At 38.7% G+C, this 15,113-nt stretch overlaps 1 protein-coding gene across 2 annotated transcripts in view; it reads right to left on the bottom strand.

Moving 5' to 3' along the window:
* LOC150091144 (E3 ubiquitin-protein ligase RNF13-like) overlaps nt 1–15,113 on the bottom strand; it is a 341,104-nt gene that overhangs the window by 146,534 nt on the left and 179,457 nt on the right. For both annotated transcript variants that reach the window (XM_090382193.1, XM_090382202.1), the window contains one exon: nt 6,861–6,954. In XM_090382193.1, coding sequence (XP_090238319.1) covers nt 6,861–6,954 — 94 coding nt within the window. The remainder of the gene's footprint in view (nt 1–6,860; nt 6,955–15,113) is intronic.

Genomic DNA, 15,113 nt, shown 5'->3' with positions numbered 1-15,113 from the left:
AATCTTGGAGTAGCACTTGGACCCCAATACTGAATGCATGGTTGGAAGTCTGAAGGGTGTTCTACAGATTTCCCCATCATGACTCAAAAATGGATGTCCATGTGGAATGGTCTAGCAGGGATTTCAGTCTGAATGTGTACTACAGAGACAGCATATTTGCTTCCACAGAAAAATTCTGGACAAAAGATGTTAAAATGCTCAAGTAGTAATTGACAGCCTGATGGTGGATGGGGTCCAGCTTTGAAGGACACTGTTTCTGGAACCTATATATAATCTAATTTAGAATGATAGAAACTGGATAGATATTTTTGGGGTTGCAGCTACATGTACAATATTTTCTGTGATGTAAATCATTGAGGGATTCCTGACCAGCTGTGTTGATGTTAAAATTTGCCAGATGCTGAAAGGCATTCCATTCCAGCCAGTATAAACATCATGATATCTTGAAAAGAAGGCACGTTCTTCCACTAATTAGTGTAGTTATCATGAGGAAGTGAACATTTCCATATGGGTTCTCCTCTCTCCCTATTAGCATTAGTAAGGGCAGATGATGCAAGAAAGCAAGCTTAAATAGCATCAGCCAAAAAAAAAAAAAAAAACCTTTCTCATTTCACCTACAGTCGCTTCAAATGTTTGTCTAGTTCTGCCTTGAATCTGTTTAAGCTACCAACCTACAACGACAGATGGAAGTATGTTCCAGCATTCAACCACCCGCTGGCTAAAGGCAAATTTCCACACATTATCCTACAACTATCTTTCCTCAATTTGAATTTATGCCCACTCAGGCGATTATTCTGAGAAAGAGGAAGAATCCCATCAGCATTGAGCATGCTCAAACCATTCAAGGCTTTATACACCTCGATCACATCACATAGCAAGTGCCTAGTCTCCAGACACTGTAATTTCAAAACTTACGCCTTTCTTCGTAAGAGCAACCCTTGGTTCCATTCACTAATCTTGTTGCCCTTCTCTCTATTCGTTCCAACAGCTCTAAATCCTTTTTAAAATGAGGCCTCCAGACCTGTATACAATACTCAAGGTGTGGCCTCACCATTGCCTTATACAAGGGGATAATCAACTCCTTATCCCTGCTAGAAAAATTCCTGTATATCATTGACAAGACACCATGAGCTACTCTTGCAGACCATCTTGCACTGCTCAGAAAACGTCGTATCTGCCTGCACAATTACCCCCAGGTCCTTTTCACTCTCTACCACTGTCACTGTAGTACCACACAGTTTATTATTATTATTATTAGCTGTAGGGTGCAAGGAAGCCTAAAGCTTATGCTGCACCAGGCAAAAAAAAAATTCCCGAGTTACCCTGAGAGAGACAGAGAGTGTGAGTGTGTGTGTGTGTGTGTGTCAGAAGTAGAAGGGGAATCACCAGAAAAGAGAACAATGATTATATCCAGCTCAGGACCCTGGGTGTGCCAAGCCCATACTAACCAGATATGAGCCCCTGGGGTTATTTGATACATTACTCTGAGGTTACTGCTTCCCATATGCAGTACTTTATATTTTTCAATGTTAAACTTCAGTTTCCACCTCTCAGCACATCTATTCAACTTTTCTAAATCCTGTTGCAGCAGCAACAGGATTTAGAAAAGTTGTCTGCAAACTTGGACATTAAGCCTGATATACCATCAATATCATTTATAAATACAGAAAACAACAATGGACCCTGCGGGATTCCACTAATAACATTAGTCCACGATGAGCAGTGTCCATTGATTACCACTCACTGTCTTCTCCCACTCAACCATCCCTTTATCCATAGCAATTTGCCTCCAATGCCACACTGCTCCAATTTGTGCAGCAGTCTTCATTGTGCAACAGTATCAAAAGCCTTTTGTAAGATCCAAATATATGATATCAAAATTATTCTTTGCATCCAGTTCCTTTGTGACTACATCATAGTATCCAATCAAATTGGTCAGGCAATACTTCCCCTTAACAAATCCATGCTGTGTCTGAGCTATAACTGAAGTCTTGTCTAGATGATCCTGCAATGCTTCTTTAACCAGTGCCTCCATTAATTTCCCTGGAACAGAAGATAAACTAACAGGTCTGTAATTACCAGTGTCTTCCTTTGATCCTCCTTTGTGGATTGGGGTTACATTTGCACATCTCCTGTCCATGGATACCTCACCTGAGTTCAAGGAAGCTCTCATAATTATGGCTAAGGGTTTGCTTACTTCCTTTGGTGCCTCCTTTAATATAACTGGATAGATTCCACCCATCCCTGGTGCCTTTCTTCAACAATTTCTGATGCACTTTTACTCTCAGTTATTACAAGATTATCTAGCTTACTGCCAGAGTTTAATTCACCTCTGGCATTCTCCTCCCTGAATAACTTCTCATGTGTGAATGTAGATGCAAAATATTCAATTAGTATGTTAGCTACCTGAGCAGGATCATCAACAGTCGAACCATCGATATCAAATGGACCAATCTGATTCATCCCCTTCCTTCTAGAGTTTACATAAGTAAAGAACTCTTTGCTGTTTTTCTTTGCATCCTTTGCCAAAGATTTCTCGTAATCTGCCTTTGCCTGCCTAACCTCCTTTGTGACTTGGTTATAGACCAGTTTATATCTATCATAGGCTTCTGTGCCACCTGTTATTTTATGTATCCCATGCATTTTTCTTCTCTGTCACGTCTAATTAGTTAATCTGACATCCATCAGAGAGTCTTATAATGGGGGATTTTAATTTCCCAGATATTGACTGGAATTTGTGGGTTGGTCACTCGCACACTAGCAAGGCTTTTGTGGATTTATTGGATGATTGTTTTCTACATCAGCATGTTCGTGAGGCAACAAGAGGGAGCAATACTCTTGATTTGATTATCAGTAGTGATTCTTCATGCATTAAGAACCTGCAGATAAATGAACCACTAGGTGGCAGTGATCACAGTGTGTTGAAGTGGGATTTACTCAAGGAGGTAACTACCATCAGAGGTAAAGGGAAGGGTTTTTGTTTTCGTAAAGGCGACTATGATGGTCTGAGACAGTATTTAAATTCTATACAGTGGGACCAACTGATGATGTTACCAACAGCAAACTCAAAATGGGAAGCATTCAAGGAACTAATCTTGGTGGCTACCAGGCTTTACATACCAACTAAGAAATATTGTTCAAGGTTTAGGCCTAAATGGTTGTCAGATGGACTAATGAGACATGTGGCAGAGAAGAAAAATGCATGGGATACATACAAATTAATGGGTGACATGGAAGCCTATGATAGATATAAGTTGGTCTGTAACCAAGTCACAAAGGAGATTAGGCAGGCAAAGGCAGACTACGAAAAATCCTTGGCAAAGGATGCAAAGAAAAACAGAAAGGAGTTTTTTACATACTTGAACTCGAGAAGGAAAGGGATGAATCAGATTGGTCCACTGGATATTGATGGTTCAACAGTTGAGGATCCTGCTCAGGTGGCTAACAATCTAAACGAGTATTTTGCATCTACATTCACGCATGAGGAGTTATTCAGGAAGGAGAATGATGTAGGTAAAGTAAACATTGGCAGTGAGCTGGATGATTTTGTAATAACTGAGAGGAAAGTGGAGGAGAGATTGTTGAGGATAAACATAAAAAAGGCACCTGGGGTGGATGGGATCTATCCAGTTATATTAAAGGAGGCAGCAAAGGAAGTATGCAAACCCCCTAGCCATAATTATGAGAGATTCTTTGGACTCAGGGGAGGTACCCATAGACTGGAGATGTGCAAATGTAACCCCAATTCACAAAGGAAGATCAAAGGCTGACCAAGTAATTATAGACCTGTTAGTTTAACTTCTGTTCCAGGTAAATTAATGGAGGCACTGGTTAAAGAAGCACTGCAGGATCATCTAGACAAGAATTCAGTTATAGCTCAGACGCAGCATGGTTTTGTTAAGGGCAGGTCTTGCCTGACCAATTTGATTGGATACTATGATGTAGTCACAAAAGAACTGGATGCAGGGAATAACTTTGATATTATATATTTGGATCTTAGAAAGGCTTTTGATACTGTTGCACATGGAAGACTGCTGCACAAATTGGAGCAGTGTGGCATTGGAGGCAAATTGCTGCTATGGATAAGGGGATGGTTGAGTGGCAGAAGACAGAGAGTGGTAATCAATGGACACTGCTCAACGTGGACTAATGTTATTAGTGGAGTTCCTCAAGGTTCAGTGTTGGGTCCATTGTTGTTTTCGGTGTTTATGAATGATATTGATGATGGGATATCAAGTTTAATGTCTAAGTTTGCAGATGATACAAAGGTTGGCAGGGTCGTTAAGGACACTACTGACGCTATGCTGCTGCAGCAGGATCTGGAAAGGTTGAACAGATGGGCTGAGAGGTGGCAAATGAAGTTTAACATTGACAAATGTAAAGTACTACATATGAGTAACAGTAACCCCAGAGCAATGTATCAACTCTGCGGTACTACACTGACAGTGGTGGAGAATGAAAAGGACCTGGGGGTAATTGTGCAGGCAGATATGAAGTTCTCTGAGCAGTGCAGACGAGCTGCAAGAGTAGCTCATGGTGTCTTGTCAATGATATACAGGAATTTTTCTAGCAGGGATAAGGAGGTGATTATTCCCTTGTATAAGGCAATGGTTAGGCCACATCTTGAGTACTGTATACAGGTCTGGAGGCCTCATTTCAAGAAGGATGTAGAGCTGCTGGAACGGGTACAGAGAAGGGCAACAAGATTAGTAAATGGAACAAAGGGTTGCTATTACGAAGAAAGGCTTAAGTTTTGCAAATTACAGAGTCTGGAGACTAGGCACCGGCGAGGTGATCTGATAGAGGTGTATAAGGCTTTGAATGGTTTGAGCATGCTCAATGCCAATGGGATTCTTCATCTTTCTCAGAATAATCACCTCAGAGGGCATAAATTCAAATTGAGGAAGGACGGATGTCGGATAGATGTGCGGAAATTTGCCTTTGGCCAGCGGGTGGTTAGTTGGTGGAACCGACTTCCATCACTTGTTGTTGAAGTTGATAGCCTAAACAAATTTAAAGCTCAACTGGACAGGTATTTCGAACGAACGGAGGGGTGAAATGGGAGAGGGTTTTTTTTTTTTTTTGGCTGATGCTGAATAAGCTTGCTTTCTTGCATCATATGCCTCTACTAATGCTAATGCTAATGCCATTTAGGACTAAATCTTGAACAATATTTCTTAGTTTGTATGAAAAGGCTAGTAGCTTCCAAGATTAATTCTCTGAATGCTTCCCATTTTGAATTTGCTTTTGGTAACATCATCAGCAGTCTGACTGTTACTGCCTCAATGTTGGTTATGATTAACAGAAGCATAAATGGAGTCTAGTTGCCTACAAGGATAGCAACTTCCATTAGCAGGGCCTTTTCCATGTGTATCCTTACAATTGATAGTAAGGTTATGCAAGCTGGGATCATTGTTTGTCTTCAGGCAAATAATGATATCTCCTGCAGGCAAAGGCAAACCGGTTCATGCTTTTGCAGGAGATCATCCATATTTCATTAAAATACATGGAAATTTTTCACTTAGGTGGACCCATTGGTCAGATTATGAAGTGCCAAAGGTTTGCTTTTCTCAGCTTTCGTTTTACCTTTTTGGGGAAGAATGGCCACTAACCAGTGTCCATTTCTTCCACAACAAAAAAGTTCCAAGATCGATTCAACATTCATTTTTTTCTTGTGTGATTGGTTATATTGTAGATTTTTGTGGCTTCCCTTTACGACTGCTTTTTGGCAGAGGGGCACAGTTCGATGATTGATCTTCCTGTGCAGGTTTCCATTGGCTTAATAAATAGTATGCAATTGGAGTAAATGGCTCATGGTGGAGTAGTCATTTCTGTTTTTATCCTGATGAAACATTTCCTCATAGCCTTCTGATCATATGAAGTATGCAGATATTGAAATGTTCCACTGTTTTTCTTGACTACTGGTACAATACGCTCAGCTCGGCTCTTATTCGTTGTATCTCTTTTACCCCTTTCTATCGTTTAGAACATGTAGAGTGATCTCCTTGGCATTTAATACACAACTGTTTTGTAGATGAATATACTCTAATTTTGTGGTCATTTTCACCACATGGAGCACATGATAGGCCATTTGCGAGACTCCATATTTCTGAAACTTTAAGAAGTGTTGTGGATTTGGTATGTATGGATTTACAGGGCACTGCAAGTACCTACCTCTAACAGAATTCAGAAACATTGGTGAATTTAAAGTACCTGTTTTCACCAGGACATTAAAGACATGGAGAATGAGGTACACAGAAGTTGGAATGTCAACATGACGGTGGATGCTGAAGAAGACTGTAAAGTAAAAGGATCCACAAGAAAATCAAAGAAACAAACATCCATCGTAGATCAGTTTTTAAAATGAGAAGTCAGTGTTTAGTGGACTTTTTACCATAGTGCCCACAACATGTATTTAAATATATAGAGTAACATTTTGTTACAATTTCAGTGAACAAATTCTGCCGCCGAAATTAATAAAAATTTGTGAAAAATCAGTTTCTTGTGATTTTTGAAAAACCTGATGCGATGGAAACAAATGGAAGTCATTTTTGAAATCAGCATTAGAAAATGATTCAGAAACACCCGTTTCCTGAGAAAACATTAGTGAATTTTTTTCAAAATTCAGAGTAATGTTATCTGATCATTGCAAAATTACTAATTTGTATTTGCTGTGCTTTATATACATTAAAATCTTGCTTTAGTCTAGAAATAATTGGAGTTCTATGTTATGTATTATTGTATATTTTAAGTAACATAAATTTTTGCTCACTGAAGCTAAACAATAACTGAATTGTTAATAATTAACAATTTTAAATAACAAAACTTAGAAAGCTTCCAAATAATTTTAGCATACAGACCTAATGAGTAAGTGATATTCAGAAGAAAATATGATGGCAAATCTTCTGTATATATTATGACAGCATCAAAGCCTGCTTTCTTAGCATTCTTAATCTGAAACACAAAACAAGAAAAATTGGGGAAAAAAGACAAAAAACATGCTACTATCACCTCTGTAATTTAATGTGATTAACAACACTTTAGTTTAAAAACAGTATTCAAGACATTCACATAAATTCATATGAAGACACTTAAATAATGGAAGTTCACAAGGCAACTTTACACATTGGAAACAAAAAAAAAAAAAAAAACCCTTGGAAACAAAAATTACTAAGTAAAAAAGAATTTTTAGTAATAAGTAAAAAAAAAAAAAACTTTTGAACAAGTAAAAAACCTTTACTTTGGAAAAAAAAACAACTTTAATAGTACAGTTTTTTTTTTTTGGAAATGTAGATTTTTTTCTTCAAAAGGAAGGTACCTTTAATGCCAACAGAAAACTAGATGCTGGGGAACATTTTTAAGTAATACTGGGACTACATGATCAAAAAAGGAAATGGAAATGACTGATGAGTTATCCAATAAGGAAACCCACAAAGCAGAGACCAGTACTACATGCAGGTCTGGTAGCCTGAATGGGTGCAGAGAAGAGCAACCAGATTGGTCAAGAACCTTTGCAAGTGCCTAGTTTTTAGGCACTTGCAAGGAGAGAAGTGTTTAGGGCTTTAAATGGATTGAGTAATCTTAATGACAATGGTATTCTAAAACTTGTGTGTTGTAAGAAAAGGCACACAAGGGGATATAAACTTAAATTAAAAAAGGATGGCTGAAGGATATACATGCAAAAATTTGCTTTGAGCCAGAGGAACAAATATTTGGAAACTACCATCTGATGCTGTGGAAGTGGGGAGTTGAAATTTAAAGAAAAATTACACATATTATTAGAGGGATAACAGATGAGGCAGGCACTGTTACAGGGGTTCCCCCTATATGAGTAGGTATCAAAAAGTTTGTACCCTTACCTAGAAATAATAACATTAGAAAGGTGAAACTTCACAGGAACTTGAATCCTTTTCTATGTACTCTCCATGTATAGTAACACATCTCCCATCTATGGATCAGTTGTTTAATGCCTCGATCATAGAAGTCTGCACTTTTTGCCTGAAACCACAATTCCACTTCATTGATGACTTCCCGAGACAAATCAAAGTGGCGTCCATGCAATGGTTTCTTCATTTCTCAAAACAAGAAGAATACTGACGGTGCTAGGTCAGGAGAATATGGTGGATGCTGCAGTAGTTCGAAACCGCACTGGGCAACAAAGTGGTGGTGGTGGTAATGGCTGTGTGAGCCAGTGCATTGTCCGACAGAAGACGGACACCTTTGGTTAACATTCCACGCCTTTTCATCTTCAAAGTAGCACATAACTTTTTCAAAAGATTTCTGCAGTATTCTCGGGTAAGTGTGGAACCACGAGGTAGGTAATCTGTCAGGATAACCCCTTTTCTGTCCCAAAACATGGACAACATCACCTTCTTCGCAGATGGAGTGGCCGTTGCCTTTTTGGGAGGCGAGGAGGAAGTGTGCTTCCACTGATTTGACATGTCTTTAGTCTCCGGATCATATTGGTACACCCAGCATTTGTCACAAACTGATCAAAAAAGTTCTCAACATCCACAGTACACAAATCCAACAGTTGGCTATCAACTTCCACAACAAAAGATGAAAGTCTGTTACACCAATCAACCACCCGCTGGCTAAAGGCAAATTTCCGCACTTCTATTCTACAACTGTCTTTCCTCAATTTGAATCTGTGGCCTCCCCCTCAGATTCTTAATCTGAGTAAGAGGAAGAATCCCATCAGCATTCAGCTTTGCTCAACCCATTCAAGGCCATATACACCTCAAATCAGATCACCTCGCAGGCGCCTACTCTCCAGGTACTGAAATTTCCAGATCTTAGGCCTTTCTTGATAAGAGCACCCCTTTGTTCTCCTCACCAATCTTGTTGCCCTTTTTTGTACTCATTCTAGCAACTCTACATCCTTCCTAAAATGAGGCCTCCAGACCTGTACACAGTACTTTAGGTGTGACTTGACCATTGCCTTGTATAATGGGATATCACAACCCTGCTAGCAAAATTCCTATATAATGTTGATAAGACTCCATGACCTGCCTTGGCAGCCCCTCTGCACTGCTCAGCAAACTCCATATTTGACTGCACAATTACCCCCAGGTCTTTTTCATTTTCCACTTCCCTGAGTGTAGTACTACACAGTTGGTGCGTTTCTCTTTGGTTATTGCTACCATATGCAGTACTTTGCATTTGTCAATGTTAAACTTCAGTTGCCACTTTTCAGCCCATTTGCCCAACTGTCTAGATCCAGTTGGAGTAGCATACTGTCTTACTATCGTTAACAACCCTGCCAACCTTTGTATCATCTGCAAACTTGGACATTAAACCTGATATACCTTCATCAATATCATTGATAAATATACAAAACAACAATGGGCCCAACACCAAACCCTGGGGAACTCCACTAATAACATGGAATTGTCCATTGTTCCCTACATATTCTTTGTATATTACATTTGTAGTCAAAACATGGAACATAAATAATGTGATAATTCTGTGTTGGATGGATGTTTAGAGGCATAGTCTGCACATTAATTTCCTGGTATCTCAGTATGACCTGGAATCCAGCAGGAAATGACTACTTGCTGGAGTTCCTGGATATACATCAGTTTGGATTTTATGAGCTTTATTAAAGGATGTAAATGAGAGGATATATTCTGTAAAGCTATAAGTGCATTCTAGTAGTCCGTATGTATCATGCTTTTTTGGATGAACAGATGGAGTATATTTTCTAGTACAAGTCTAATGGTGCATAATTCAGGTGTATAGCTGCTGCACTCAGTGGGAAGTGACACAGAAATGATTTTATGAGGTAAGATGGCAGCATCCACTCCACTTTCAGACCTTCAAGCATCCACTCCACTTTCAGACCTTCAAGCATCCACTCCACTTTCAGACCTTCAAGCATCCACTCCACTTTCAGACTTTCAAGCATCCACTCCACTTTCAAGCTCTATACATATTAAGTAACGGGTATAACAATTTGCACCCCCATGCTATAGAAGAAATAACGAAGATTATGTTCATTTTTTCTGGCAAGTTGTCAATAGGTATTTAACATATTGCAAGAAGCTCAATTTACTATTGAAAACCAGACGAAGGAGACAAATGCCGTATGCAACTCAGATAGGATGATTTGTTAAGTGTACCTCTAGATTTGGATGCATCTTCCGTTTGTTACAAAAGTGAACGACAAGATAGCCATTCTGTGCCATCCATAGCTGAATATTATTAATCAAAATTTGGAGCTGCTGCTCAATAAAGGTCACATTCATGAACCGCAAGAAACAGTCAGATCATGGGCATAGAGGTATGAATTCACAGTGTTGGGAAATTTTTAGTCGTGATTTATTTGTTCTTACTGCGAATAAGGTGGCACTGAGAATTGAGTCCTTGTATATAAGTTTGGGTGAGAACCTGTCAGTATCGAACTTGAAAAGACTTATGCTGAAGGATGTACTGTATGAAATATGGTAAGTGGCCTCTCAGGTCAAAGGAAGATCTCTCAGGACCTAAGTGCCATGTTGTGTCAAATGCTTTCTCTATCTCAGGGCATATCATGACGAGATGCTCATTTCGGATGAATGCATTCCTGAAGTTTGTTTCAACTTTGACCATGAGATCCAGGGCTGATTGATGATTTTTTCTAAAACCAAATTGAACATCACAGATTAGATTTTTGGAGTCAAGCTACCATGTGAGTCGATGATGAATCACTTTTTCAGAGTTTCACTTAAGTAGCTGGTGAGAGAAATGGGTCTACAGTTTTGAGGAATAGAATGGCCTTTCCTTGGTTTGGAAATTGCCCGTATATAGGAGTGATACCAAGAACTGGGGAATGAAAGTTCAATGAAGATGTGATTATAGAATTTCAGCAGCAAAAAGACCGATTTATTAACTAAGTGTTGGAACATTATGTAATATATCCTGGTGAGGCCTGCAGCACTGTTTTCTGAGGTAGATATGGCTTACTGAAGTTCAATCATCGTAGGGTAAAGAAGATGTAGGTCTGAAGTTCAGTTGGGATATTTTGGCTAAAACTTTATGAAATCTTCTGAAATGATGGATCATATTCTGTTGAGGCAGAAAACTGCGAAAATACATTCCCTAGGGAATTTGCAATCTCTGCAGGAAAAGGAAGCTCCTGCCCATTCCAGTTGAGAAGTGGGGAGGTAGTGGAAAATTTGCCATTTAACTGTTTTATTTTTCTCCATATTATTCTTATATCAGTATTTTTATTAATTGAGCTTGCAAATCAAATCCAAGAGTCTCTTTTGCTTTCTTCCTAATATGACAGGCCCTGGCTCTAAGTCTCTTGTAGTTTTATAAGATTAACGGAGGTAGGATGTTTGCAAAACAGATCCCATGCTTGGTTTTTTTTCTTTTCCTTTTTTTTTTTTTTTTTGCACCATTACATTCTTCATTCCACCAATTTTATGGTACTATGGTTGGCTGACTGTGATTGTGGAATTGCAGTAGATGCAGCTGCCAGTATTTTTTTCACAATGTAATGGGTAAGTGATAGGACAGGTTTCAATCATCTGGTCATCAAAGGACACATGAGAAGTGCACTTTGCCCAATCTGCTTCGGAAAATTTCTATTTTATTTGTTTTTCTGAGATTATGGAATGTGATATTTGAATTTTACATATTAACTGATCTCTACTGAGCAGATCATCAAGGGCCATCGACTCAATACTAGGAAAAAGGGATGGAGAGCAGATGGAGACATCTATTGCAGAAAGCGTTCCTGTAGAGAGATGGATGTAAGTTGCCAAGCAGGTAATTAGTTTAGTTAGGTTTTGTCTGTCAATGGGCATTTTAATGAGTTGTCCTTGTCCATCTGCATTGGGCAAACCCAACAATGACTGGTGTATACTGAAGTCACCCAATACACAAATAGGAGTTGGCAACTGCATAATAAGAAATAGTGAGAGTACTTGTAGCTTTATCTGAGAGAGAATGTAAGATAAGGAATGATGGGTATTCTGTTGTTCTGTGTCCCTACACAGTATTTTTGACTTTATTGTGGGGGTGCCTACATAGCCAGGTGGGAAGGAGCAGCAGTGCGTAGCACACGCTTCTTGATTAGACTGGAGTTCGAGCCCGTCACCACCAAATACGGAGGATGCGGAAAGGTCAAGGGAATGACCACCGCATATTCCCGGAGCAATATGGCCTTAGTTGCTAATGCTCCTAAAAACCAAATAACAAACAAACTTTATTGCGTCACAGACATTGCCAGTGCTAGATGACCTTCTAGGCTGCCTGAATGCAGAATAGTTGACATAGTCCACAGTTAGTTCCTTTTTGGCCCTGGGGGTTGACTTTCCTCCCCTGCTGATGGAGAACAATAAACTTAAAAAGAACGTTTATCGCTGAGAAAGATCACTAGATAATTTGCACTGGCAATGCATGATCTGGAATTCACCTGGCACCCAGGCAATTATCATGGAACAAGTAAATACTATGTTCGTGTAACTAAGAGTAAGAACAGATGCATGTATACTTGCATGCATGCCATTGCTAGGAGTAGAATGTATAAATTCGATGAATTTTAAGTGCTGGTCAAGACACCGAAGGCTGATATTGTTTGGATATCAGCAACGTGGTATCATACAGATATAAGGAATGCAGAATTTTAATTTGGGGAGTACACTGAGGATATTAAGGATAGACAGAATAGGAAGGGAGAACGGGTTACGTTGTTAGTTAGAAAACAAAATCTAAGGCAGTGTATCCTATTAACATGGGTGGCCAGTTCAATGTTGAGTCAATCTGGTGACATAAGCAATGGGAAAGCAAAAATGAGAGTAGGAGTGTGTTATAGGCCTGATGACTGTGATGAGTACAACGAATTGGCAGAGAAATAGTGGGCCAATAAATCACAATGTCTCATAACAGCGGATTTTAACTTTCCAGATACAGTAGACTTTCAGAATAACGGGAAATAGACTTTCAAAATAACAGCACCTTCGGGGATTCAAGGTGCCGTTATTTCGGTTTTTTCATTATCTAGAAAGTTTTTTCTAATATATTTAATACAGAAATAATGAGGCTAAATAAGAAATAGAGAGATTAGGAATGCAATTTTATTCACTGCACATAAAATTCATAAACATGTTGACCTCTCCTTTCATCTCGTCAGCCATCTGTCTGTTGCCTTAAACTCTTTGTGTAGTTTTTCAGTAAAGTCATTAGATTTTAGAAGGAGAATACTACGATTGATTGGTGCATTAAATGAGCTGACCTGTTTGAACCAAATGAACAGAGCGTTATCTACTGTTTGGCATTTCTCTTCATGCATTCTTTTTCTGGTTTCACTAATCGCATTAGTGTTTAACGTCTGACGTGATTTTAATAATTTTGATAAAGATGACTGAGGCAATACTAATTTTACTGCCCCCTTTGAGACATATTGTCTAGGTTTAATTTATCATACGTTTCTATAATTCGTAACTTATCTTTTACATTCAAATTCACTCTTTCTGTTCACTGACATTTATTTTGGGCAGTAAAATTTAAAACAGTAAAAAAGATGAATGTCAATCAATAACAAAACACATGACACACACAAATTGGAACACTGCATAAGCAAGTGAGACGAAGTTTAGATATAGAAATAAAGAGCATACTTCAGCGAATGGGAGACACATTTCATCATAATAACATGAAAACACAGAATTTGGGATATCTGTATTATTGCAAATACAATAAGATCAAGTTTACTACCCGTTTATTGCACTAACAGAATTGCATTAACAGAAAAGCCCAATAAACCAGAAATTGTTTTTATTTTTTTATGGTTGTGACCACTATAAATGTGACCTCCAGTCCAGAAATGTGCTTTAGAAAAATATCACAGAGGCATTCAAAATTGATTCTTATAATCAAAAATGTAATTCTAGTAAATGATGGAAGTGTATGCATTTTACTGATTTGAATCAGTTCTTTGAAATTTGATTCTAATACCCAGTGATCACTATAACCGGCACTTACTGTACTTGGATTTCAGGAAAGCTTTTGATACTGTTACACATAAAAGACTGCTATACAAACTGGAGCAGTATGGCACAAGGGCAAGTTTTTGCTATGAATAAAAGGATGGCTGAGTGCGAGAAGAAAGAGAGTGGTAATTGATGGACACTGCTCTTTGTGGACTAATGTTATTAGCGGAGTATCCATGGGTTCCACATTGGGACCATTGTTGTTTTCTATATTTATCAATGATATCGATGAAGGTATATCAGGCTTAATGGCCAAGTGGGCAGATGATACAAAGGTTGGCATGATTGTTAATGACAGTAATGATGGTACGCTGCTGGATCTAGAAAAGTTGGGCAGATGGGCTGAGAAGTGGCAACTGCAGTTTACCATTGACAAATGCAAAATACTGCATATGGGTAGCAGTAACCCCAGAGTAACGTACCAACCGGGCGTTACTACACTCAGGTAGTGGAGAATGAAAAAGACACGGGGGAAATTGTGCAGTCAAATGTGAAGTTTTCAGAGTACAGATAGGCTGCCATAGCAGCTAATGGGATCTTGTCAATGATATACAGAAACTTTGATAGTAGGGATAAGGAGATGATTATCCCTTTGTATAATGCATTGGTGAGGCCACACCTTGAGTACTGCATACAGGTGTGGGGGCCACATTTTAGGAAGGATGTGGAGCTGCTAGAACGAGTACAGAGAAGGGCAACGAGAGTGGCGAGTGGAAAAAAGCGGTACTGTTATCAAGTAAGGCTTAAGCCAGTGTTTCTTAATCTTTTTGAGCCGTGACCCAGATTATGGTAATAGTTTTGGTTTCGCAACCCAAGCAAAGATTAATAAAATAACACATACAGATAACAACCGAATACATTTTATATTTTAATAATACAAAATACATTACTTATATTGGTAACAACATTAAGTCTTATTAATGTGAACCTTGGCTTTGAATAAGTTTTGAAAGCTCAAATCTTGGTGTTATAATTGATAGGCTGCACCTTAGGTCATCTTCAGGCTGCAGTCTGTTTCGCAATTTGGTTTTTGTTATAGCTAGAGTTGAAAACCCTGATTCGCACAGGTATGTTGTTGCAAAGGGCAGTAGTACTTTCAGTGCTTTGTTTACTAATGTTGGCTTTTCGCTTTTT

The sequence above is a fragment of the Mastigoproctus giganteus genome, chromosome 1, assembly GCF_048544385.1.
Source record: "Mastigoproctus giganteus isolate SK-2022 chromosome 1, ASM4854438v1, whole genome shotgun sequence".
NCBI classification, from domain to species: domain Eukaryota; kingdom Metazoa; phylum Arthropoda; class Arachnida; order Uropygi; family Thelyphonidae; genus Mastigoproctus; species Mastigoproctus giganteus.
This window is presented reverse-complemented; position numbering and strand designations above follow the sequence as displayed.